Source organism: Streptopelia decaocto, assembly GCF_964273445.1.
Source record: "Streptopelia decaocto genome assembly, chromosome: 3".
NCBI classification, from domain to species: Eukaryota; Metazoa; Chordata; class Aves; order Columbiformes; family Columbidae; genus Streptopelia; species Streptopelia decaocto.
The window spans coordinates 16853817-16879313 of NC_138656.1; the positions used below are offsets into that span (position 1 = coordinate 16853817).

The following is a 25497-nucleotide window of genomic DNA, read 5'->3' on the forward strand; positions in this document are numbered from 1 at the left end:
AGAGGGTCAAAACAAACACCACATCAGTAATAGGATTTGTTTTTCAGTTCATTATTTCTTTGGTAACAGGAGTCACAGCATTTCCTTTATGCCTGTAAATATGCTGGGCAGACTATACATGTTTACTTGCTAGCCAATATACATTACAGATTACTGACTGCCAAAGCAAGCTCTTTTATCAAAGCCCTGGGAGGCAGATAGTCTCTGTGATTCTGGTCAGCCTCTGTAACACTAAACACAGCAGAAACAGATTCTAGGTGTGCAACAACTTCGCAATGAATAGCTGTGCAAACCATGGCAATGGTGTAACAGCTCTTCCCCAGCCCCAGCTCCACCATCTGATACCACGTCCACCCACCCACCAACCCTACACCAGAGATGTTCTAGATTAGAGGCTTGTTTTATTATCAATACTTACATAGCACCTGAAAGAGCAGTTGGTGCATTCTTGAAATCGCTACATTCGGAACATGTGTATTTTTTTGTACAAACAATCCATGTTTTATCTACAAACAATCCATATTTTATCATTTTTACCCCCATTGCACATTAAAAGCAGAAAATTGGATAGAGGATGCTTTTCACAGCTTCAAGAAAAAAAAAAAATCACCCTATTGAGATATTAGATGGCTAATACAAACTTTGGTAATTGGAATTCTAGAATATTTTCACCTGTGCTAAGGTTGCTTGCTGTAAGGAAATACTACACTGCTGAACTTGTAAGCATGGTAACTTAGCCAATCATCATTTGAACAGAGAAGAACAAGAAGCCTGTTTCAAAGTTTTATTAATTCAAGTCATAAAAAAAGTTACAGTAACTTCAAATATGTACAGTCAGCAATAAAAACGTCATTATTCAGTTATATGGGAGACAGTCTTATTACATGTCTACAAAAATCACTATTTTCAATAAAACTCCCACAAGGGTAAAATAACTATTTAAGTATGTATGCTCCAGAACTCTAGTAACAGCAGTTGGTAGCTCATTTCATCATCATCATTAAAAAAAAAAAAAAAATCTCAAGGAGCAATAGTTAAGTTTTACTTCAGTACGATGGGGCATTTAAGATTCAACTCTCAACAAATAGTAAAAGTAATAGCATGGTTACCAGTCTTGGCTGTTAAGAGTTTTAACGATCATTAGTGTGAGCACAAATGCCTTCCATTCAGGAGAAATAAGAGTTAAGATCCATGCCTCAAATGTTTCTGTTGTCTCTTGTTTGAATCTTGCTGTGTCTTGATCTGATTTAATTATGCGTTCAGTCCTCTATGCATTTCATTCATTTCCTTTACCTGGACAGGAGGAGGTAGAAGGAGATCATCATTTGTACTACTTCTCAACATGAGACCCACCAGAAGTCAATAGGACTTAACAGCCCAGATTTTAATGAGTAAAGGGATTTGATGTAACACGAACAGAACCAAACATGCCAAGACCACTGTAACACTTCAACTTAAAAAAAAAAATCTAAAAACACACACAAGCATTCTTTGGGGTGTGTGCAGGGAGCAGACTTTACTATTTACCTACAACACCCTCTGGATTTCTTTACAAAAGGCTCTACACTAGGTGTGAAGCACCATGCTCCAGTAGCATTTGCAACTATTCCATTGGCAAATAGCTCTTCAATAGAAACTGCAACCTTCCGTCTCCATGACAGAGCAAGACTATCAGTATCTCCTGTGGACTGTATAGCCCTTGCTATAGATTTGTAAAAATAGTACTTGCTGTCAGCACCACCCCCACCCTGGGGAAATGCAGCAGGTCACCGGTTTCCTTTGAAACTAGGGCAGAGCAAACAGGGTGAACTGTATGAAAACTAGTTACAGAATTTGAATACTGTATCTCCTTGAACACATCTGAAGCACCCAAACCAAGCTTTCTGACTAACTACAGCAAACTTAGCAATTTCTGGGTTCTGGAAAAATCCTCCCCACACATACGATCATAAATATAAATTAATTACCTCTGCTTTCACGTACTTCCCTTTCCTCCGCCTTGTAAGGACCTGTAAAAGGAGGACAGAATAGTTGTGAAGTTTTATTTAAGTCTTGACTTACATGTAACTTTAGCTGGTTGTGATTTTAAAACTCCAAACTCAAAGCTTTCACTTCCCCATTCTTACAAAGTGAAGTACATGAGAGATTATCACTCTCAACTACTTTAAACGCGGAGGCAAGACAGGTACTTTCTTCACCTCAATTAGTTTTTCCTAATACTTTCATTTTCCACATAATACCCTTCAGCCATACTCTGAAACAGAGAGAGTAGTAGTATGTCCATTACCTCTTTCCCACACTCCCAAGTCTCAAAAAATAAGCCAGTTTACAGGGGGAGACTGTTTCTATCAGAGTCCAATTACCCTGGTATGTTGTTATTTCCCAAATTATACTGTTACCCATTCTGCTTTGTTAGAACTTACCAGAACAACAATTGCAGCAACTATTGCTATTATTACTACTACAATGACAGCAATGAGGCCAGGAGTCAGAGACTTCATGGAAAACTCCGGTGGTATTTCATCAACATAGTAAACCGCTGTCTTCTCAAACGTCAGCATTTCATTATCAATACTGACATTGAGTCTGTTATTATGAAAGACAGAGTCACCTTTTACCTGAGGATAGAAAAAAAGAGACTTGCTAGTTCACATTGTAGTAGTGATTCACCCAGGCACTGCCATAATTCATCTTGCTTTAGCCAGTACCCAGTTAAGACTATGGAATGCAAAATACACATCTAGTTTTTGGCAGACTTTACCCATGAGACACTTACATCCTTTTCAAAGTAGTAGGCCACATCAGCTATATCCACATCTCCAGAAGATTTCTCTGAGGAATTTTGCTTCAAATCAATTGTAATGTAAGGTTTCTCATACTGCAAAAAATAGAGTATGTCATTAAGAAGAGGCTAATTTAAATTCAACCAGGAAATACACAGCAAAATATTATGTTCCAACTTGTGAACTCCCATCCTGAATCAAGTTTATGGTACTTGTTCTCAAGCCAACTGTTTGCAATACAATTCAAGTTCCATTTTTTTAGGCAAAGTAAAAATTCATCTATGAGGAGAGCAACATGTAATTTCTCAGTATTTCAGTTCAGATACAGTTATTTGCTAGCTGCTCAATAATGGTGACCAATTTGAGAGCTTATAATAAGAGTCGTGCTCTACTGCCTTAGACAAACAAGAGTTTTCAAAGTTATTCACAAGAAAATAAAATTCTAATACGTTACTAAAAAAATGTGTCTCTTACCAGAACATCACCTATATAGCGTCCATCCAGCATGTAACGCTTAGAAATTGTTTCCTTGAAGAATCTGCAAGGATATTAAAGCCATAACTGTTACAATAGTACTATTTTACAAATCTATTTTCAGGGACAGCAAAGACTATGATTCTTTTTTTTTCCTGCAGTCTCTCTGTTGTGAGTTGACCCCAGCTGGCATCTAAACCCCCACCTAGATTCTCACTCTTTTTCCCCCTAGCAGGATCGGGAAGAGAACCAGAAGGGCAAAAGCAAGAAAAATAAAAAACAATCACCCTCATGGGTCAAGATAAAGACAGTCTAGTAAGTGAAAGGGTTGGGGAATTAAAAAAAATCCCAAGTGATGCAAAAGCAATCAGTCACCATTAGCAGATCAGTGCCCAGCCAATCTCTGAGCAATGGGAACTTGGGAAAAACATCTCCCCCCCCGTTTTATTGCTGCATATAACAGTATGGGACATCTCTTTAGTTAGTTCGGGTCTGCTGTGCCCCCTTCCAACTTCTTGCCCACCCCCAACCTACTCAGTGGGTGAGACACTGAGAAGGCCTCTGAACTGTAAACAGTGCTCAGCAACAGATAGAACATTGGTGACTCATCAACACTGTTTTGGTCACCCATCTAAAACACAGCACCATACCGACCAAACCCAGTACCCTCTCATTATTAAGTTACACTAGAGCTCTGTTCATTCCTAACATACGTTACTGCAGCGTTAAAGAGAAGAGTCTGAGCAGTTTTCAGAGTTCGGAAAAGGAGTTAGGGAACAGCAGCTTTTCCACCAGTGAGTGTGTGGGAATCTAATAGTGACAAGCATGTTTTCCTTGCTGTGTGACTTCTGACAGAGAAAAGTAAGGTTTTATTTTAGCCAAAAAAAAAAAAAGAAAAACTAAACTGTTGTTTTTCTCCTGTTACTTCTATGCAGTCCCTCTTCCATCTCTGTCAAGTTTACTTTTTGGGCAGTTTCACCTTATTGCCTTCCATTTCCTTCAGTATATTAACTTGATTTTTAAAAAGTGGCATTTAATTTTAGACAGAAGTAAATCTCAATAGCAGTTAATTTATTTCAAATAAAAATTAAAGCAATTCTATGAAGGATCTGTAGGTCACTTCTAAAATGAGTTGACAGGTTTGACAATGCTTTGCTGTTTGCTGAAGTACACTAGATGCCTAGTACTACGTACAGACATCGCCATGACATCCCATTATCATAATCACTTACCTCTTTAAAGACTCAGCATTCAGAGGGGTGTTGCTCTCAGCATGTTTCATTTCAATTATGATCCACCTGAAGTAATAGACAAGTACAATGAATATTCTTAAAGCAAGTACATATAACAATGCATACTAAAAATTTAACCACAGGGAAAAACAAAACAGAGCAGTGAGATTAAACAAACACACACAAACAGCCACACAAATGAAACCCCAAAACAAAAACCACAACGAACCAACAAAAACCCCCCCACAAAATACCACCAAAAACCAAATCACAACAAAAACACCTTCCAAAACCCTTCAATGTCTCCTTGTTACTGAAGAAAAAAAAAAGGCAGTAAACAGGCACTTATTGCTCCATCTTCATTCACCCTCAACGCATCATTCATACGTATAAATCCTCTAAAACATAGAACCAAATACAGGAATGCTTTCGCGTCACAGCACACCCTGTTGAAAGACTTACATTGTTCTGACTAATTGACTGCACTTCAAGTCTGCATCTTTTTTGTCAGTTCTCCTAACACCAGCGGTATTCACACACCAGCAGGTGGTTCCATTGCACTGCTTCGCCTTGAAGACACCAGTATTTTCGCACTCAGGGTCATAAAGGCCATCAGTATCTTCAAACGCATCTTTTGGTTTCTCACGACGGCCTGATTTTGAGCCCATCATTTCTGCTTTCATCAACAGGCATTTTGAAGTCACTGAAATTAACCAAAAAGTCACGTTATTCAGCATGTTGAAAGCAGAGCTCTTAGTCTGTAAAAACACGAGGTGACCTCAGAAGCAACTAGCCACTATGAGGAAGAGCGGGTGCCTATAACATGTAGGTGGTGCAGAAAGCCAACCCAACTGGGGTGCACCAGCCTCTGAGGGCGAACGCATAGGAAGTCCAGCCACCTTCTATTTTGTCCAGCCTACGGATCCTTAGTGAGCTGACCCTGAACCAAGAATAAGGTCCTGAGACAAGGCTCTTTCATCTCTAGATCTGCAGGAAAAGTCACGGCATGCATCCAGAAGGAAGCTAAAAATTAATCGTTGACAAACCCTTCCTATTATAGACTGAATGGATGGGCGAGCCTGCAGCAGTGTAGGCATGCACACATTCACACAAGTCACACGGGAGAAACCCTAAACACTTATGTTCCATCACCAGATGATCTGGAAGGCCAGGAAGAAGCTCACCTTCTGTGCTACCACTGTATGCTGGGAACTCACTGGTCATTTTCACACGTTCCCCAGCGTTTAGCTGGCACTCTTCCTCACCCCCTGTCCCGGAGAGCACAGCCGGGCGCAGCGCAGCCGACACGCGTGTTTTACTCACAAGTCTGGCAGTTCACGGACACGCCGGGGGAGCCGATCGAGTCGCACCTGCAGACACCGCTTTCCAGCCGGCAGTTGGTGACACGCTTGTTCTTCTCGCAGATGCACTCTGGAAAAGAAGCGCGGCCGTGAGCCCGTGAGCGCCGGGGGAGGGAGCCGGGCCCCGGGACACCACCACCCGCTGCTCCGCGGGCGGGGAGGAGACAAAGCCGCCCCTCACCGGCCGCAGCCGGCCAGGTGCGAACACCCGCCCCTCCCTACAGAAGTACGAGAACTTCCTTCGCGACCCACGGGCTTTCACCTCCTCCGGCCGCAGACAAAGCGCCGCGCAGCCCAGGCGCCCCTGCCCCCCTCCTCACCTTTCCGCCCGCAGGGCGGCTCCTCCCCGCCCGCCCGCGGCCCCGGCACCGAGGGGGCGCCATTTTGCGGGGCTGCGCGGAGCGGGGCGCCAACCGGGGCGGCTCTGCGGGCGACGGGGGGCGACAGGGGCGGCAGCACAGGGTCACAGGGAGGGGGAGCCCGGTTGCGGGGTACCGCGGGGCGAACCGAGGGTGCGGACACTTACGGGTGTCCTGAGCGCAGACGGCGGCGCAGAGCAGCAGCAGGAGCGCAGCCCCGCAGAGCGGCTTCATGGCTCGGGCCGGCGGCGAGGTGCGGAGATACCGGGGAAAAATCCTCAGAGGCGCGGGCAGAGGAGACGGAGAGTTGTGTGCGCGGCAGAGCCCGTGTGAGCTGCCCGACAGGTTCCGCAGGTGGTGGTGGCTGCGCCGCGCCCTCCCGGCTCCGGTTACACCTGCGACGCGCAGGGGGTGGCGGCGGCTCCTCCTCTCGCCGTGCCCTCCCCCCGTACCTGGGCGAAACTGACTGGGGCAGGGCGGGTCCTCGCTCCCATCCCGTCCCGGCCCAAATATAGTCTCTTCCGCAGGGCTGGGGAGGGGGGCAGCGGCCGGGGGTGGGCGGAGGTGAGCGGTGCCGCGAGGTGCGGTCGGTCCCGGGATAAGGGGCTGTGAAACTGCCCCGCCCGCGCCGGAGGGAGGAGGAGGGGGCGTCGTCGTTTGGGGGCCCGGGGGCGGGTGCCCCCGCCGTCGAGAAGAAGCTGTTAGTCATGAGGGGAAGCTCCCGGGCGTGTTTGCTCTGCGGGGCGGGGAGGCCGCGCTGCTCGGCGACACGGGGGGTGAGGGAGCAAAGTCGCCTCTGCTCCGGACTCGGGGTTTCATGCTCCCGCTGGTGACTTTCAGAGGGCCGGGCCGCGGGAAGGGCGCCCCGGGGACCGGCCCCGAGCTCCCTGCTCTGGCATTGTAACTGCTGGGTCCTGCGCCTGCTTTCCCTCAGGGGAAAGCCTGGGGGTGTTTTCTGTTTTCTCTTCTCTCTAGGGACATGGGGTTACAAATCAATGACCCAGCAAGCTGGAAACCGGTAATAATATTAACACTTTATAGTTAGCTTTTTCACATCCAGTGGTGCCCTTTGAGCTACACCATAAGGACTTAACGTTTAAAATAAATCCTGATAGTCCATCAGGTTAACTTAAGGAAAACCAGAACGCCTATCTATACAGAATAAATTATTCCTTTTGGATCTTTCTGTTGTTGTTCTGTTTTCTAAAGCACACGCTGGATCACCCCACCTGAGGACTGATCCGAAGAGCTGCGGTATCCTTGTTGGGAAAGCGTGGTGTCCTGGGCTTTGTCTCAGGGCAGCAGCTGGGCTGCCGAGGAGGAAACGCAGGAAGGCCTGCTGCAAGTTCTAAAATGGCTTTCCAAAGTGTAAAAGAGATGCCAAGATGGAAGACGAAAGATGGGCATGGTACACTGAAAATGTGTTCCGAAGCATTTTCTGAGTTTATGAATTCAGTTAAAAAAATATGCATAGATCTTTCTGAAAGATATATTAGTGTCCTAGAAAAACAAGTTATTTTAGTAGAGGAGAAAACCAAAATGACATCCTTCTAAGGCCATTCCTGCATTTATGAGAAATCAGTGGAGTTTCCAAAGACTTGAAACTTCCTCTTACCAGTGTTTACATCACTGTACAATAAAAACATGTTGCTGCTTTTGTATGTGCAGACCTCAGTTAATGAAACTCTTTAAAACTTTTGCATGTTCTGAAATGCAAATGCATGTTAGCTGTCTTTGTGGTTTTGTCTCTGTGTGCAGCTGTGTTTGTGTTGTATCTTTGGCTTTGTATTTACTGTTGTCTACAGGTGCTCTACTGAAATCAGATCGGTCCAAGTTAACTGACTGTTCCTTGGTCAGTGACTACTCCTGGTACAGCCCGAGTTAGGCTTTTGCAGCATTTATCTTGATTGCTCTTGCGGTTTTGTGTGGCTTGTTAATACTCTTCTGATACACTTGTCAAAGACTTGAGAGCATGATCTTAGCAATGTGAAAACTTGAGAGGACTTTTAAGTCCCAGGTGTGAACTTGTCGCATTGCTACTGTCAAATGATGGCCTTCCTTAAAAGATGGATGGGCAGGACCAATGGGCTCAGATATGCCCACCTAATTGTAAAGCTCATTTCCTATGTAAATGTACTGGTTTGTTCAAGATGAGAAGGGTTACCCTGTTGTTATCAAATCACCAAGCTGAACTACATAAGCCTTAATAATAAGGAACAGTAAATTTTATTATATACTTTTGCTTTTTTAGAAAAACCTATATGTAAATGCAGAAGAAGATAACAGGCTGGGTACATGCTACTCTTCCCTGTTCTCCTAGCCCTTGTTCTGTGTATGTAAACCTCTAGCCTAGTGTTAAAGATCCAAGCCTTAGTCTGCAGTCTTGAAACCTCACAGTGGTTATGGCTGGAAGTAGCACTGCTGCTTCAGCCACCTCCAAATACCAGATGGGTCTTTGTTGTCAGTATCCAAAAAAGAACCATAACCTTTAGTGTCTAAGGGCTGAGTGGTGTTAGAGTATCTGTGTGGACACAAGCCTGTTACAGTGTGTTTTCGGTTTTTACTGTGACACGTTATGTTTTCCGTGAACTGTTAGTTATCACTTAGAGAAAGCCATACCATAACTGTGGTGCAAAGATAAGTGCATCATGTTGCTTTTTGTAGCATAGCATTTAATTTGGTTCCAATTTGCAGGAGCTAATAAAGAACTCATTATCTATAATTTCCCCAGATTTTCAAATCTGAGGAAATCATTGCTTAAACATTGCTCAGTATTTTAGAAGCAGAGAGTTGCCCTACATGATGTAATTTTCCAGCAAAGCAATGGAAATGAGGGACCGTTCACAACAGCAGTAATCGTGCCCTCTTTCCAGGTTATTTTGACGGAAGCTTCTTCATAGAATCAAAGCCAGTGGGGCAAGCATGTGATTCAAAAGATGAAAGGGACCAAGTATCACGGAAGCTTCATTACACAGATACCTTGGTGTCTAGGGGGCTGGAAGGCAGTGTATTTTTTGTACCTTTTGTGGCGATACATAATACTTTGTGCTGGAATACGTGACCTCATTCAATGGCTATTCTATATTAACTTGCCTCAGCTTATGGCTCTAAAGGTAAGGCCTTGCTTATTGGTTATAAACAGGACAATTTTATCAACAGTTGGAGATACCTTCTCTTATCAAATAGCTGAACGCTGATTAGGCAGTGCAGTGTAGGCTAGTTGTGGTTTACACTTACTAAAGCATAATTACAACTCAGACAAATTATAATTTAAATGTTATGAACACACTACTGGCTCTATCATATAGCAAAATGAAAAAATGTTTTGATCACCAGGCCCTAGAGAATATGTAAACTTGGATTTGTAAAACTCTTGTGTTTTTCAACTTTTGCTCTGTAATTTACGTCTGCTCCAGATTTGTTGGGAGAATAAAATTCAGTTCACTACAGTATGCAAGGGCATCAGTGGGAGATTTTCTGTTGACTTCAGTGAACTGTTAATCAGATCCGAGGAGACAAATCCAGCTCTTTCTGAAGTCAGTAAGAACTGGTGCGATACTGGGATCTGGCCTAGGTCTTTAGGAGGTCATTTCCAGGTCTTCTCTATAAATTAGGTAAGTGGGCTTTGTGATACTCCCCAGGCACAAAGGAGGGACAAAATCTGCTTTCAGGGAAAGTTGCAAGGATGTGTGTGAGTCACTTCTGAAGTATCAGGAAACGATGCAAGGTGCGGCTGTGACAGGCTCCGTGGTCAGCAGATCGGAGAGATGAGTGGAGGGAGCATGATCAGTGCCACTGGAGTGTTTTGCAATCTCACTCTGAGATTCTTCAGAGGCTGCAGACCTGATCGGTTTTGGGTGTACCCTTCTGACGATAAGCAAAGTCTCATCCCTAGAAAATAGGCCATGTATTATACCAAATTGCAAGACATAGTCTTGCAGAGTGTTTTCCCAACAAAATTAATGACTTTTGAAAATTCATGATAACTTTTACTTGGTTAAGGCTGACAAAGTTATAAACAACCAGAAACTCAAAAGTGCCAATGAGTTGTTTTGGATGGTAGACGTTGCTATATACATTATCTATATTACAGACTTGCTCAGGAAATTTTTATTAGGGCAGTTTTAGAATGTTTGTGTTCAACTTTTTTTTTTTTTTTCTTCTTCAGACTGCACCAGCTGCATAGAATGAAGAGCTGAAAGGACTGCAAGAAGAGGACAATACTGAGAAATTGTATACAGCATCTCGTCCATGCTGTGTTTCTGAGGATTCCATGCCTTCACAAACACGCCTCTGCTGCTCAAAGAAGTGTAATAAAACTGGTACTTCTGCCTATTTTATTTTTCCTGCAGGTTTGAAAACCACCATATAACAGGTAAGAGTTGCTATATTGATTTCAAGAATGAGAATATTTGGAGTCACAGAGAACTTAAATGTTTTGGCCATACAGAGCTGGTCAAATATAGAGCCAAAAAGAAAATAAATGAGCAGTCACGTGTCTTTGCTAGACTGAGTGTCTGACTACATCTCATCTGATCACTGTAAAACCGAAACAAAACACTAGTTTATGTGTCTTGCTTATTTTGGCATGTTTCTAGATTATGCCTTTTATTTCCCTTTGAATAAAACCACCTAATAGACCTGTTTGTTTACTTTGCTGAAATTATCACACACACTGGAGACAGAAGTTAGTTCAGAGCCAGTGGCAATGCTCATAAAGCTGTCCTCAGCTTCAGAAGCCCACTGCTTGGTTCTCTGTCAGGATGGAGACCTTTGAAAGTAAGAGTACCTACTAAGAGGAAAAGGGCTGTTGGTTTGGAGGTTTGTAAAAGTAGACAGGGTGTAGCCACAGGAGAGAAATGCTCATGTGATTAATGTATGTTCTATTTGCGTCTTTGAGGATTATAGAAACCGACCTGTCTGATATGTTGTGGCACCATCACCTCTCTGCCAGGGCTGAGTCTTAACTCCAGTGGGTGGGGTCAGTCACAGGCTCATCATCCTTGCCTTGTCTTACCTGAAAATAGAGTTCCATGGTTCTTATACCGACAGCATTTGTTAGAACATCTGTTCTCAGCATTCAAAGCTGCTTAAAATGCTCAGCATTGAATGTAAAAAACTTAATAACTCTTCATCCAGATGACTTTGTAGCAGAGAGGCAAATCTATTCAAACACACACTGGTTTAGTAGGGTTTAGAAAGGGCTCAGAGGAAAACACAGGATTGCAAACTGTAGGAAGAGCAGCTCCATTTACACTAAAATTGTTTCAATTCTGGCATCTAAGATACTTTTCTGTTGCCCTTTTAGCCATTCTTTGTGAAAGAAGATACAGATGGAACTATGTCAAAAAAGCTTGTTAAAAACTGGTTGAGAGAGTCCAAAATAGTTTTTAACATGTTTTATCGCAGGACAGCATCTCTGCACTGTAGGCAGAAGTAGATGGTTATACAGACAGAGGGTTGTCCTGTCTCTCAGTACGGTGTTATCAGAAAGCACTTTTCTCCCTACCTGAAGGTGTCTTGTCATTAAATCTGCTTGTGTTGGACTTGTCTGTATGCACAGGTCGCTGCAAGGCTCACTAGGGTGTGGATTTACAGTATGGCAGGTAACCCACAGAAACAACCTATGGACACAGCCGTAGCCAGCAGTCGGCAGAGGATGTCTGTTCCTCAAGGAAAATAGGGTTAGTGCACGCACACAGGCTGTTTCCATGGAGCAGCTCACATCACAGGCTGTAAATCCCCACCCTCTCTTGCCTCATGCTGTCTTGTGTGTGTAGTCATACCCCAAGCAAAGGTGAATAAATACACCCATGAGCTGAGCAGGAAAAGCTCATCCTACAGATACCATTTAGTGTAACACAATGCAGAGCAGAGAGCGGGGTTGAGAGATCTGGGTGTTCCATAGCTCACAGGACGCCTTTTTTTTCCCCCCACTGAAATAAATTGCTTCTGTGTTGTGACTACTTTCCGAGTTCATGAGTTTCCCTTTTTTTTTTTCCGGTTAGCAATAGCTGTTACCAAAGTTCATCTATTTCTCTTTGCACTTTAATTTACAGCCCTTATACTACTCATTTTATTGCTTCAACTGCTGAGTGAGAGAACTTTTACAACTGAACTCAGAGAAAGAAGAAAGCTTTTTGACCTGCTTTGGAGTAATTATAGAGCCCATTGCTTCTTGGGAGGGGTGCTCAATGTTTAACAAACTGTGGCAACTCTAATTTAACTGTTGAAGCCTGGACCATTGGATAGGAATGAAAAAAATTATTCCAGACTCCTTCCAGCTCACATTTTAACTGGTCTGTTTTCAGTCTCCAGAGGGCTGTCCTTGAAGTTCTGCCTTCCCACTGCTGAACTTGATGCTGTTCCTTTCTTAGCAGTATGAGGGGACTGGAGCCAAACTATTTGCATATGAAAATAACCTTCCCTTAGTTGAGAAATTATAGCTACATTACTCTTGATTAATCCTTTCATGGGGTGAGTCTTCTGAATGCCATGCCATGAAAATAAGGCTCTTGACAACAGAGAAATTGTTCTGTCTTAATTACTACTATTGTTTCATATTATATGGGCTGTGGTCATGGACAAATATTCAATTGTGTTCTACAGTGTAAAAAACAGAGAATACATAGATACCCTGTGTTTGAAAGAGTTTGTGATCTGAATTATGTCACCAGTAAACTGAGAGATAAAACTAAACTTCAAAATGGGAAAATGGAATGAGAAAGATTTGATGCAATTTACACATTTTGCCCAGTTATAGAATCACAAGGCAGCTAGCTAAGAGTTTGAAGGTTCTCACCTATTCTTCATCCACTCAAACAGCTTTTGTTTTAAAAAATGCTGAACTCACCTTCAGGAAGAAAATTTAGGACATTATTTTGAAAGCAGCAAATTTTTCTACTTTTGATTTCCCTAGATAAACAGATATATTTCCTACATAGTAAGTTGCTTAGATCTTTCATGGTTTTGTGTACTAATACACACATATATATTACATCAGTGAGACTATGCCTTTGTTTTATTCACTAGCTGTAAATAAAATATTTTTAGATAATGTAATTTTAGATTTTTTTAAGTAAAATTCTTTTATTGGTTCAGCTACATTGTCATCATGAAGATTTTTGAAATCTATAGTTTGCCAGTATTATTCTGAGAGGAAAGAGGAGAAAAATACAAGCTCAGGAACTGGCATTTCTCAGTGCGACTGTGGGCAATGCCGTCCCTCCACGCAGGTGCTGTACCTTGGGATCCTGGTGCTCCTGGTAGCTGGAACAAATGGCTCCAGAGTCCTGGTGGTAGAGAGGAGCCTGGTATATTAGTCCTCGTTGCACAATGCAGTATGAAGAAATAGCACAGGCACAACTGGGCAACAAATAACCATGCTTATTAAATACTTACCAATGCAAAATACAGTCTCCAGTGGCTTTAAAAAATTAGAATATGGTGGGTGACTTTAGAAGGTTGAAAAAACACTTAAAGGGGTACTGCACAGTTCATCATCTTTTCCTTTAGCATAAACTATGCACTCAGTTTTGAGTTACTGATGTTGAGAAATACATCATTCATCACTTGCCATTTTGTGACATGATGGTGAACACCTAATGTAGTCCATTTCATGTATTTATTTTGATGAAGTAATTGGAACTCTTCATGTAAGACTATTTCATAGAATCATAGAATAATTTTGGTTGGAAGAGACCCTCAAGATCACAGAGTCCAACCATAAGCTACATCTGGCACTAAACCATGTGCCTAAGAACCTCATCTATGCATCTTTTAAACACTTCCAGGGATGGTGACTTCACCACTTCCCTGGGCAGCCTGCTCCAGTGCTTCACAACCCTTTCTGTAGAGAATTTTTTCCTAATTTCTAATCTAAACCTTCCCTGGTGCAACTTGAGGCCATTTCCTCTTGTCCTATCTCTTGCTTCTTGGGAAAACAGCACAACCCCCTCCATGCTACAACCTCCTTTCAGGTAGTCGTAGACAGCGATAAGGTCTCCCCTCAGCCTCCTTTTCTCCAGGCTGAACAGCCCCAGTTCCCTCAGCCGCTCATCAGACTTGCTCATTTACAACCAGCACAAAAGTGTCAATCATTAAAAATAAATCTTAAAGGCTTCCACTGTGTGCTTTGAATTAGTTCATACAGGATACATCAGTCTATTTACAGTAGAAATTAACAGCAAGTTCAAACTTATGTCCCCAGTACTTTGTGAAGATTTGCTGCTGCCGAGACCTTGAATGTTTTGAAGGAGCAGGAGCAGCATGTTTGAACATGCACCATGTTTGCTGGAGCCTTCACATTCTTTTACCCCTGGCTGCATTAGTCTATTCAGTACATTTCCTGTTCACGACAGAATTTCATTCCTGAATTTCTCAATACCTGAGAATAACTACAGCTGTTCTTGGATTTTTGTATTAGAAAATCCTGCTGTGTGCCTAGAAGTTATTTTCAAGTAAACAAAGCTGAGAACAATTTTCCTGTCCATTCATCCATCAGTGACATACATTTAAGTGGCACCGGACCATTTGTAGTTCTAATCATCCTGTAACATTTTTCAAAAGCAAGGATTTTGCTGTAGGGCACCCTCCCAGTATCCCTACCCGCTGCCTCAAGCAGCAAACAGGTGAGGCACCTTCCCTCTGTTATGCTTAGTCCTGGCCCAGGCACCATGATGCCATGATGATTTGTTTCACACATCTCATCTAAATCCTTACTCTCTCTTACCACATAAAACACAGGTTTCTTGTGATAGATGTGGGTTCAAGTGATTTATCTGTTCCTTTTTAATTTACTGAAACTCGTGTGACTTGCTACACCCTTTATTCTAAGAGGGTTAACCATGTGTCCAATGTTTGCTGTTTAGATGAATGCTTCAGTTTCGGTATGGTTTTTAGGGAAGGAGCTTCCATCCCATGTGCATATGAACATGGTTGATTGGGAGGCTGGGTTCCCCCAACAAGGTCAGGAGGTGTCTCTGCAGGGGAGACCTTTTTCCCCTCAGACTCTGCAATAAGTAGGAAAAGTCTATAACTGAGAAATATATATTTTATTTTGAACAATGATCTGTATTCAAAAGAACTAATGGCTCTTCTTCATGACTTTGTTTGGAAAGAAATACCAGGTGTTCTTCGTGTGGTATTTTATTTTTCTTAAACAACAAAAAATTCACTGGAAAGGATATCAGAAGCCAAAGGCATTGGCTTTTCTACCTCATAAATATTATAGATTTTAAAACGTATGTATATCCTAAACATAATTTATTAAAATACTAGCTCTGTGTTTTATTCAGTGATGCTTCTTAATCTATCTGTAAGCAACCCAATCACTAAACTTTTTAAGCTTTTTCTTTTAAAGGAAGCAAAGTGTTCTGCACCTGCCTTTCTGGACCTAGCTACTGGGTACCTACATAACTATATATCTCATGTAATTATATTACAATGCATTTTTTTTTTTTTCAAAAATAAGATTTTGTAACAATCCCAGGTCTTATATCTATCTATCTATCTATCTATCTATCTATCTATCTATAAATACCCTCAAAGTGTGATAACAAACAAAGATGAGGAGTAGCTAAATTGATTTAATGTCCACCTATAGGAAGGATTAAGAAGTGCAACATTAAAGCCAATGTACTAGACAAGTGCCACATTGTTTAAATTCGTTGTGGTGAAACAGTGCCCCCTGATGTCCAGCGAGCTACCTAGACAGAAAAGTACAGAAAAATATATTCTTCCAGATATTCTGGAATGAATTGTTCAGCCTTCTAAAAACTGCAGTTAATAATATCCAAAGTTGAGAACCAGTTAAGTCCACTATAACACGTGAGAGTCAGGTGAAGTTCTGCTTCCTTATTGTCACTGTGTTCGGGCATCAACCTTTCCACATTGGTGTTTTTCCATGATGTTTCCACATTGAATCCTTGAGTCACCCCCATCTTAACATTCCTACCTCAGGTTGTAGAGTCCTGCGAGGAAAAGAAGGAAAAGTTGCAGTCTTTTGTCAGCTTTTTCTCACAACTTTGTTTTCCTCGGAGTCTGAGCCAAAGTTATGGAACTGGTCGGTATCAGAGCAGAGCGCTGGGTGCTGGAAGGTAGGGGACAGCACAGAAAGGGTTAAAGAGTCACAGTGCCTGCTGAATAACTAGATTGTAACAGATCTTTGAGAGGGAAAGGAAAAATAAACAATCTTCTACTATTTTGTTGCAGAATCACTAGCTTGAAAATAGAAAGCTACAGGAAAAAAAAACCTATACAAACCCTGGAAAGCTCTGCGTGGATCACGATCTACATTGTATGGTGCTTTTTATTGATAAGCCAAGGAATACAAATGTGAAGATGTAAACAATAAGAATGAATGCACTTCAGAATTATCATTACAGTTTTATATCTTGCACTGGGGCAAAAAAATGACAGAAGCTTGTTTTGTAGTCTAAACAGTTTAGATGGTTACATGACATTTCTGTAACATATCCTTAATTTTTTTTTCCACAGTTATCAAAAGAATGGTAATTAATTGAAGAGCGCTTTGAGTTCCTCAGATGAAAAGTATTACCCAAAAATAAAGAACAATTTAACGTAGGGTAACTCATCCTGAACACGTAAGTGTAGGATGAAAGAACCTCAAACAGACAGACTTTTGCCCAACTGATTTTTTTTGGTATTATCTCTGCCCCATGGCCAAATTTCCTGATTTCAGCCTGCTCCATAGAGAGCTGTTGTTAGTTCATACATTTACCCCCCAATAGTTTTTTTTCTCTCTGATTACACAATCGTAACACTTGATAGGACCTTTCCCTGAATACGCTCACTAACCCAGAGCACCTGAATAAACTTATCTAGCAAATTATTAATAAAAGATGAGGAGTAAAAGGGCCTCTCTTCTCATTACCATAACAAATGAGACCAGTTACATTTTAATTGGCCTGTACAGTGGGGAAACAGTGAAACTGGATGTATTTCTTGCCATCTTCCTAGAATAAATCTTTAGCTCTTACAAGCCAACAGTAAGATTTCCCACAATCTTAACTAGCGAAGGGATTTTTTCATTCTTGTTAAGACATTTGAACCAGACTGCCTTAGACTAATTGCATAATACTACACGCATTAATTGCTTCAGTGGAAAAATAACAGCAGGGTATGTTGCACCTCTGTTTTTCATGAATCACAGAATCACAGAATGTCAGGGATTAGAAGGGACCTCGAAAGATCATCCAGTCCAATCCCCCTGCCAGAGCAGGAACACCCGGATGAGGTTACACAGGAAGGTGTCCAGGCGGGTTTTGAATGTCTCCAGAGAAGGAGACTCCCCAACCTCCCTGGGCAGCCTGTTCCAGTGCTCCAGCACCCTCACCCTGAAGAAGTTTCTTCTCATATTTAAGTGGAACCTCCTGTGTTCCAGTTTGTACCCATTGCCCCTTGTCCTACCATTGGTTGTCACTGAGAAGAGCCTGTCTCCCTCCTCATGACACTCACCCTTTACATATTTATAAACATTAATGAGGTCACCCCTCAGTCTCCTCCATGCTAAAGAGCCCCAGCTCCCTCAGCCTTTCCTCATACGGGAGATGCTCCGCTCCCTTCATCATCTTTGTTGCCCTGCGCTGGACTCTCTCCAGCAGTTCCCTGTCCTTCTGGAACTGAGGGGCCCAGAACTGGACACAATATTCCAGATGCGGTCTCACCATGACCTTAGTGGTTCAATGTGCCTTCTTCCTCATGTCCCGTGTCTCCTGGGGAGCTGTTTGTCCTCCTGGGGGGATGTTGTAAGGACGCCAGGGTGAAGCGGCACACATGTCCCGTGTCGCCACACCCACAGTGCCCGGCCACACCGGCTTCGGGGCTCACCTCGTCTCGCGCGGGAAAGCGACGCCGTGAGCCGAGCCCCGGCCGCCTGAGTGGGCAGCGCCATCACACGGCGCTACATTATCTCGGAGCTTTCTAGAGCCCTGACGCCAGCACGCCGCGCTGTGCGATCTTTCGGGCGCGCCGCTCCCGCACGCACGGAGGACGCGAGAGCCCGCAGAGCGCAGCCCCGGCCCCACAACCGCCCGGCCCCACTCTGATTGGCTGCGGGCCCAAGACGAGCTCCGCTGAAGCCACACAGACCAGCGCCCCCCGGCGGCAGGAGGAGACATGGGGAGGTAGGCGCGTCCCGCTGCCCGATTGGCTGAGGCGGCCGCCTCGCGCGCACCGATTGGCTGCGAGAGGCGCCATCTCGAGCTGCGCGGCGGCGGGCTGTGGCGCGCGGGCAGGGCTGTGAGGGGAGCGGGCTGGGCGGGGGCTGCTGCGGGCCCGGCTGCTGGGAACCCACACGTGAGGGGGTTTGGGTTTTGGGGTTTTGTTTTCAATGCGGCTGCTAACCAGGAGCTGGAGAGCCCGGTAGGCTGCTGTGCCAGCCGGCCTCAGGCAGCCCCATGGGCGGTGGAGGGACCTGCTGAATAACTAAATGCATTTGCTCCTGTCTAAAACCTTTCCTCACGCTCCGTTGGGTGTCTTCTTGACTTTCACACCTACAGACACCTCAGGTTTGTTTCTTCCGTTATGCCTTCAGGGTATGTCCTACCCGAAGGATGAGTTTTTATTCCCAATTGCTATAACTGTTAAAAAAATAAAGGGCTCAGGACTTTAATGTTATATAGCTAAATTATAGTTCTGTTGCATTAATTCTATTGATGTTCTTTTCAAAGTACACATTCACAAATTGGGGGGGAGAAACGGCGTTTTTTGGTAGACCTAAGTAAGTGTGCAGGGCTCTGAGGATCTGTCAAACTGCAACTTTTTATGGAATTTTTTTTTTTCATTTTTCAGAGTTTTGAATGGAAAAAGAACGAAGGCTCCTTCTACTGAAAAAGAGCTTTGTCAAATTGGAACTAAATTTAAAAAATCTACAGAGTTGGCTTAGGGCACAAGACTTAGATAATTGCTGCTGGTAAAGTTAATTTTTTGTATCGTCTGACATACAAGCTCTGCTGAAAAGCTTCATTTTAACAAAAGAAATACAGACAAGTTAATTATTTTTGTAGTTATTTTTTTTTTCTTTTTTTAACAGGAAACTTTACTTACCAAAATGAAACACAGTCTGGTGTGTCAGACACCTCCCACTGTCACTGTTCGTGTAAAATCAAGTGCATCCAGATCACATCAGCAAAAAAACCTCATTAGACTAAAGCGGCCTGCTTTTAATGACCATGAAGAAAATGGTGAAAAAAAGGTTCCTAGTCATAAGTATAAATGTCCAAAGGGACCATGTCTAGTTATTCAGCGTCAGGAAATGACAGCTTTCTTTAAATTATTCGGTAGGTTAATAAAGATAGATATTGATGTATTGACTGAACAGTAGAAAAGTATTAAGCAAGCGTGGTTTCTAAGCTCAGTAGTTTAGGGAGTGCTTTTTATAAAGATACTAATGGCTGTGTCTTTGCCTAAACATATTTTGTTGTTATATTTTAGTGTACTAATATTTAATGCTTAACTTAAAAATACAAAAAGGGCTGCCAAACTGATGAGAATTATCTTTTTAAATTACAAATGAAACCAAAGTGGTATAATGCTTCCTTTTATGAAATTTGCCCTTTCCTTTCTATTTTCTCTTATATGTCAACAAACACATGTAAAAAAAATTACATCTTGTTGTACACAAGGCTTAAAAAAGGCTGGACTCCCAGTCTTATAGGCATGTTATTTATTGTGGGAATAAACATGTAGGGAGAGAAGTGGAATGGGATGAAAATCTGAGGAGTTGTGGCATCCCTTTTGCAATTGTGTCTCTTTCATATGAAGTTTTGTATTTATTTAGTTTAGTGAAGAGTTTAAGTAATAGTGGGAGATTACACTTGTTTTTTATTTGAACTTTGAATACAGGAGTGATCCAGAGGGAGTTTGCGGTAATCCTGTTATAGTTCATGTGCACAGACAGTGATGCACTGACCACAAATGGTCATTGCCTTATAAAGGTTGGCAGGTAATCAAGGTGCAGAGATCTCGGCAGTCTATGGTTCACCAGAAATAACGGTACACCACAGGATGGAACCACTTACGCTGGAAGAAGTTACTTAAATAATAAAAATACTGGTGATTTTTCACCTTCACTGGAGCTATTACTGAAAATGAATGACATGCAATCACTAGGATGGTTTGTCTTCTTTTGTGGCTTAAGTTTTTTCATACCTAACCTCTTTCTCCCCTCAGTTTCTCTGTTCTCTAGTGGTGGGTCTAGCTTCTTTCCTTTTATTTAGTTTAGTAAAAGGGCCATCTGTCATTTATTTACAAATACTTTTTACGAAAAACAATTACGGTGTTTGAAATTTACAACTTCCCTTGGTTGCAGATGATGATCTAATCCAAGACTTCCTTTGGATGGACTGTTGCTGTAAAATTGCAGACAAGGTACGTGTGTTTTCTTCTCAGACAAGAGAACATATACTGAGTGAAAAATCTGCCCTTAATCACTTGATACCGTAATGCAAATACAGACCATATCTTTTTCTCATGTGTTTGTACGGAAGTTTAAAGAAACTCAATTAATGCTTTCCTCATTGATAAAAATGACCAAAATATCTTGGTGCAAGATAAACGTGCATTTAAGGAAATGATATACTGAAATAATACATTCATATTTAACAATGAATGTAACATTTTACATTTTAAAACAGTATCTCTTGGCAATGACTTTCGTTTATTTCAAGAGGGCTAACTTCACAATAAGTGAGCATACCAGAATCAACTTCTTTGTTGCTCTGTAAGTACTTTTAAATTATCTGGTTTTATTAGGATAAACTTTGCATTATTTTCTTTGTCTATGCCATTGATAATTATGATATACAATGAGACTTCTTTATCAGGTGTGTAGTTGTTTAGGTTCTGTATGAAGTATAGAAACGTGATCTATATACTGTATATAAGTAGTGCAAATTGAACATTCTTCCTCTGCTGACCACCTGTGTGGAACAAGCTTGAGCAGCGGTGAGGGGATGTTTGCATTGGTGTTCTGACACGTAGTGTGGCATTCTGCCTACCAAACTGTAAATCTGTGAACTTTTTTAAGCATTACAATAAACATATGCAGGACAATACATGGCAACATATATTTGGCTCACACTTCCTGGTATAAGACCCTATTTTATAACTTTGCCAGCCCCTAAGTCATTTGTACCAAAATGTTTCATCATGATACACACCTTGGGCATCACTTCTTATTAAAGTTTCTGTCAACATGATTTAAGTCAACTGTAAAAATGTTGCTAAAGAATTTTTGAGATGTTTTTTGAACAGTTCTAAAATTTCTATCCTTTGAAATAGAGGTGCAGTCAGGACTCTGTCTTTACCAAGCCTATATAATCTCTTCGTATTTGGCCATTCAGCATTTCCTCTCATAGTGTTGTGGTGCTCAGGCCATCTTTTTCCATACTAGCACTTCTCAGACACTCTGATTTGCATGCTAGTGCGGGGAGAAGGATGGCCATTTCTTCCCTGTAAATGCTGTTCTGGGCAGCATCCACTAAGCATGGAGGAAGAAACTGTCTGATTCCACACTGAAGGGAGGAAAGCCAGGCCAGAAGAGCGAGAGGATTGGAAACGGACAAAGGGTCTGGTGAGACTGGGACTAGAGGGAATATCAGAGTTAGAAGCAAGTGAGAAAATTGGTGAGGAGACTAAAAGTCGTATTTTTTTCAGGTATGATTTACAGGAATGTAGTTGCAGGTGGATCCAGAGGAAGTAAATGTCTTCCTGTTGTCTGAGAAGATGACCCAGAACCAAAAGTAGCACATAGCAAAGGAAGGGAGAAATATGGACATTAAGAAAATTATTTAAGGTTTTCATTTATACATTAAAGTAGACCTGTATTTAGTTGTTTGCTGCTAATTTAATGTGAGCAACATAATTTTTGAAGAGTTAAAATCCATTAAGTAAAAAAATGTAAAGTTTAAAATTTCACAAGGTAGGTTTAAGCTTTATTTAGATAAATAGTCAGAAACTGTTCACTTTAGTACAAGGATATCTTACCAGTTTGGAGAAAGCTGTCAGGCTATGTTAGTTCTTGCATCTAGTAATTTAGGAGACTCTAGGGTAAAGCAGTTTTTATAGTAGCTTACGTTAAGGTTTTATTTACCCAAAGGATACATACGAAACTTTCTGTTTCAGAAAATACTCTACTCATGAGAGAAGACTGCATTTTGCTAGTTTTTCCCATAATACTAGGAAAAATAACTATTTCAATATCATATCTTTTAATGTTAGAAATCATGCTAATACAGTGATTTAAGATTGAATAACTTCTACAAACACAAACATATATATGTTTGAAGGTATCTGGCAAATACAGTTGAAGAAGATGATGAAGAATCCAAGTATGACATTTTCCCATGGGCTTTGGGAAAAGCCTGGAGAAAGCTCTTCCCCGATTTCTTAAGGTTAAGAGATCAACTATGGAGTAGAATTGACTACAGGGCTATTGTAAGCAGACGCTGCTGTGAAGAGGTAGGGAGGGTTTTAGTATTGTAGATGCTGAAACAACAATAATTAATATCACCTAACACTCTAGCTCTATACAAATAATGTATTCCCTAAAGTGTGTAGACAAGCCATGGGAAAGAAAAGATGTGGCTAAAATGTAACAATCTGCTTATCCTCCATGATTTTTCTTCTTCTGCATTTAAAATACATTATTTGAAACTGTGCTTTTAAAGTAAACTAGAATATTTTACATTGCACTACTGTTAAAAGTGACGTTTATTGACTAGAGTCCTTCTGCTTTGCATAAGGATTTATATTTAATTTTTACCATTGGTTGTTTCACTTCCTTCACTTCAGAAATAATTTTGCATGTGTATATTTGCTTTACAAATTTTAAGTTTGTACACAAGTAAAACCTTCCAATAAAAATCCCAGCACCTCATGTAAAATTTTAATCCCTTCAAAATTAATAATATAACTTCAATTGACTTTTCAAGTCAAGGGTTTTTCACTGCATTTAAACAAAACTGAGAACACACTTTTAACATTCTCTAATACTCATTCAGGTTTACAACCTACGCTTTTCAAACATAGTAGGAGGGAAAAAAGACATTCCTCACTTTTCAGGTGGAATGTATCTGTCTGGAAAAGCCTTGTCATGTTCCAGGAACAATGTTCACTACAGCTGGTTGAAAAGAAAATCTCACTTACTCAAGAATCCCATCTCTGGGGATGGGATTGGGAATGCTTTTCCCAGCTTCCAACAGTCAATAGTCAGTGACCTTGTGAACCAAAACATCCATCTAGTTGATATTTAGTAGTTAGTCAAAGACACCATCTTCAACCCAACATACAAAATGTAAGCTGGTATTTGTGATGATTCACATGAACATATGAGGCTGTAAATTGTTGTATTTCCATGTTTGATACGTAACTGGCTCACTTGCTCATGCCCAAGATAGCAAACTTTCTAGCGAGACAGCAGCAGATAAATATCATATCCATTTCAGCTACATGGTTTAATTCTCTGCCATTTATGAATTGGATACCATGTTTTCAACTGTTATGTTTTCCCATTATTGTTATGGCTGTTCTGTCAGGTGATGGCTATTGCTCCAACACATAACATATGGCAGCGAGAACGTTCTGTGCACCACAGTGGAGCTGTCAGAAGCTACAAAGATGATGAAGCACAGCTGCCCCGAGGACCTAGTGCTACTCCTACAGACTGCCTGCTTTGTGGTAAGAAAGGAAGATTTGTACGACTAGGATTATCATCATCTTCCTCCTCATCTGCTGGCACTTTGGAGATGATGGAATTCCATTCAACCCAGAATTCAAAGAACACCGTTTCAAGTGAAAAAATGCTCATTGACTCTCCTCATTATGCCCAAGGTATGGTTTAATACTGCAAATAATTTTCAATTACTTTAGGGAATTGAGGCCATATTTGCCCTACTACTGTAGGGACTTCTGTGTCCTTGGTACAAGATGTGACATCTATGTGTTAGCAGACATCCCTATTACAAATGCAGTTACCTTGGTAGAACTGCTTTTACTGCCAGTTTGATTTTTACATCTTGACCTCCTGGAAGTACCAAGTGTTTTGTATTCTGTGTCTCTTCAAATTACCTTAATCTGCTACAGTAGATTTTGGGTTGCATTCCAGTCTATTTAGGCATTTATTACTATTCTTGCATTATAAACTAAATTGAGAATTCTATTTTAAACACTTAGGATTGACTAGAAGAAACAGTAAAAATACTGTTATGTGTCACGCGAGTTAAAGAGTGTGTGTTACACGAGTTACAGTGCTCTTGTTGAGAGCCCTGTTTTTAGAAAAGGCAGGCCAGTCAGTTGCTGTCATCAGTTTGGACATACATTAAATCACAATTCATATTTTCCTTTAAGTGTATCTCAACTGTTGACAGAGTTTATGCAGGATTCCCTTTTGACACTGGGGTACAAGTAGAAATCAATACAAGAGTTTCTTATAAAAACTGTTTTATGTCATTGAATCTTTGCACATTAACCTACTCAAAATAGCATCCCGATCCTTTGTTTGGGAAGCCTCCATTATATACAGCAGTTATGGGGCAAAAGCTCATTGCTTAATTTATTAAGACTGGAACACAGCTGAGATACAAACTTCCTGGAGGAGCTGCAGAAGGCCTCAGTTCTGCAAAGATACTTCCACTGCAGAGTTCTTAGTATACTTATTTAATACTGGGTTACATATAATTTAATAAATTTAATGTGTTAAACACCACTACATGCTTATGGGAAGACTTACGTGAGACCCTAAAAGATGTAATTTCAAGTCTGTTTTTACTTGGGAGACCTTGCTTTTCATATCTGACAAAGGTCAGAAAAATTGTGTTTATTTTGACCATTTAATTAAAGTTCACAAATAAGCAGGCAACTTTCTGCATAGGTGCTGGAAGTGAACCAAAGCTATATATGTAAACAACTGGTCTTTTTCTTGAAATAAGCACAGCTTTATCAAGAGAAATTCAGTGAATTTCAGTTTCTTCAGTTGTGCTTTGTTCTTAAAGAAAGTGATAACCACCAGTTGTTAGCCAGTGAAGTCAGAAGCTGCTTCTTAATAATTTTTTTTTCTCCTTATTTCTGGTAGACTGTCAGAACTTATCCAGCAAAAGGAGACAAGGTAGCACCTTGAACCAAGACAAATCGATGGATTGGTTTACAAGTAATGAAGAATGAAATACACCCAACAAGACAGAAATGGATATTGTGCTTTGCGGAACAATCTATGTCACATTGCAACACCACACCTGACAATTTTGTTAAAACTTTTCCCTATACATAG

General features: G+C 41.4%; 2 protein-coding genes and 1 long non-coding RNA gene across 3 annotated transcripts; 1 reads left to right on the forward strand and 2 right to left on the reverse strand.

Moving 5' to 3' along the window:
- Positions 1 to 769: 769 nt before the first annotated feature.
- Positions 770 to 6798, reverse strand: EPCAM (epithelial cell adhesion molecule). The gene is made up of 9 exons (XM_082047187.1): positions 6377 to 6798; positions 5813 to 5920; positions 4952 to 5192; positions 4490 to 4555; positions 3258 to 3321; positions 2777 to 2878; positions 2424 to 2618; positions 1968 to 2009; positions 770 to 1293 (listed from the first exon to the last, which is right to left on the reverse strand). Exons 1-9 carry the CDS (start codon positions 6441 to 6443, stop codon positions 1252 to 1254), a joined length of 927 nt encoding a protein of 308 aa, XP_081903313.1. The 5' UTR covers positions 6444 to 6798; the 3' UTR covers positions 770 to 1251.
- An 8447-nt stretch (positions 6799 to 15245) lies between these two features.
- On the reverse strand, positions 15246 to 18248 carry LOC309438287. The gene is made up of 2 exons (XR_014183748.1): positions 17897 to 18248; positions 15246 to 16180 (listed from the first exon to the last, which is right to left on the reverse strand). It is a non-coding gene; the product is annotated as an uncharacterized lncRNA (long non-coding RNA).
- A 1033-nt stretch (positions 18249 to 19281) lies between these two features.
- SPDYA (speedy/RINGO cell cycle regulator family member A) lies at positions 19282 to 25402 on the forward strand (the record flags this gene model as incomplete). Its single annotated transcript, XM_082048079.1, has 6 exons — positions 19282 to 19510; positions 20542 to 20600; positions 20867 to 20952; positions 22520 to 22691; positions 23768 to 24062; positions 25303 to 25402. The coding sequence occupies 6 exons, from the start codon at positions 19282 to 19284 to the stop codon at positions 25389 to 25391; spliced, it is 930 nt and encodes a 309-aa protein (XP_081904205.1). The 3' UTR covers positions 25392 to 25402.
- Between the last annotated feature and the right edge of the window lie 95 nt (positions 25403 to 25497).

Coding starts and splice junctions, on each gene's coding strand:
- EPCAM (XM_082047187.1), bottom strand. CDS start 6,443: ATGAAGCCGCTCTGCGGGGCTGCGCTCCTGCTGCTGCTCTGCGCCGCC. Junction 4,556..4,951: donor AGTCAATTAGTCAGAACAAT/GTAAGTCTTTCA, acceptor CTATTACTTCAG/GTGGATCATAATTGAAATGA. Junction 2,010..2,423: donor TTGCTGCAATTGTTGTTCTG/GTAAGTTCTAAC, acceptor CTCCTTTTACAG/GTCCTTACAAGGCGGAGGAA.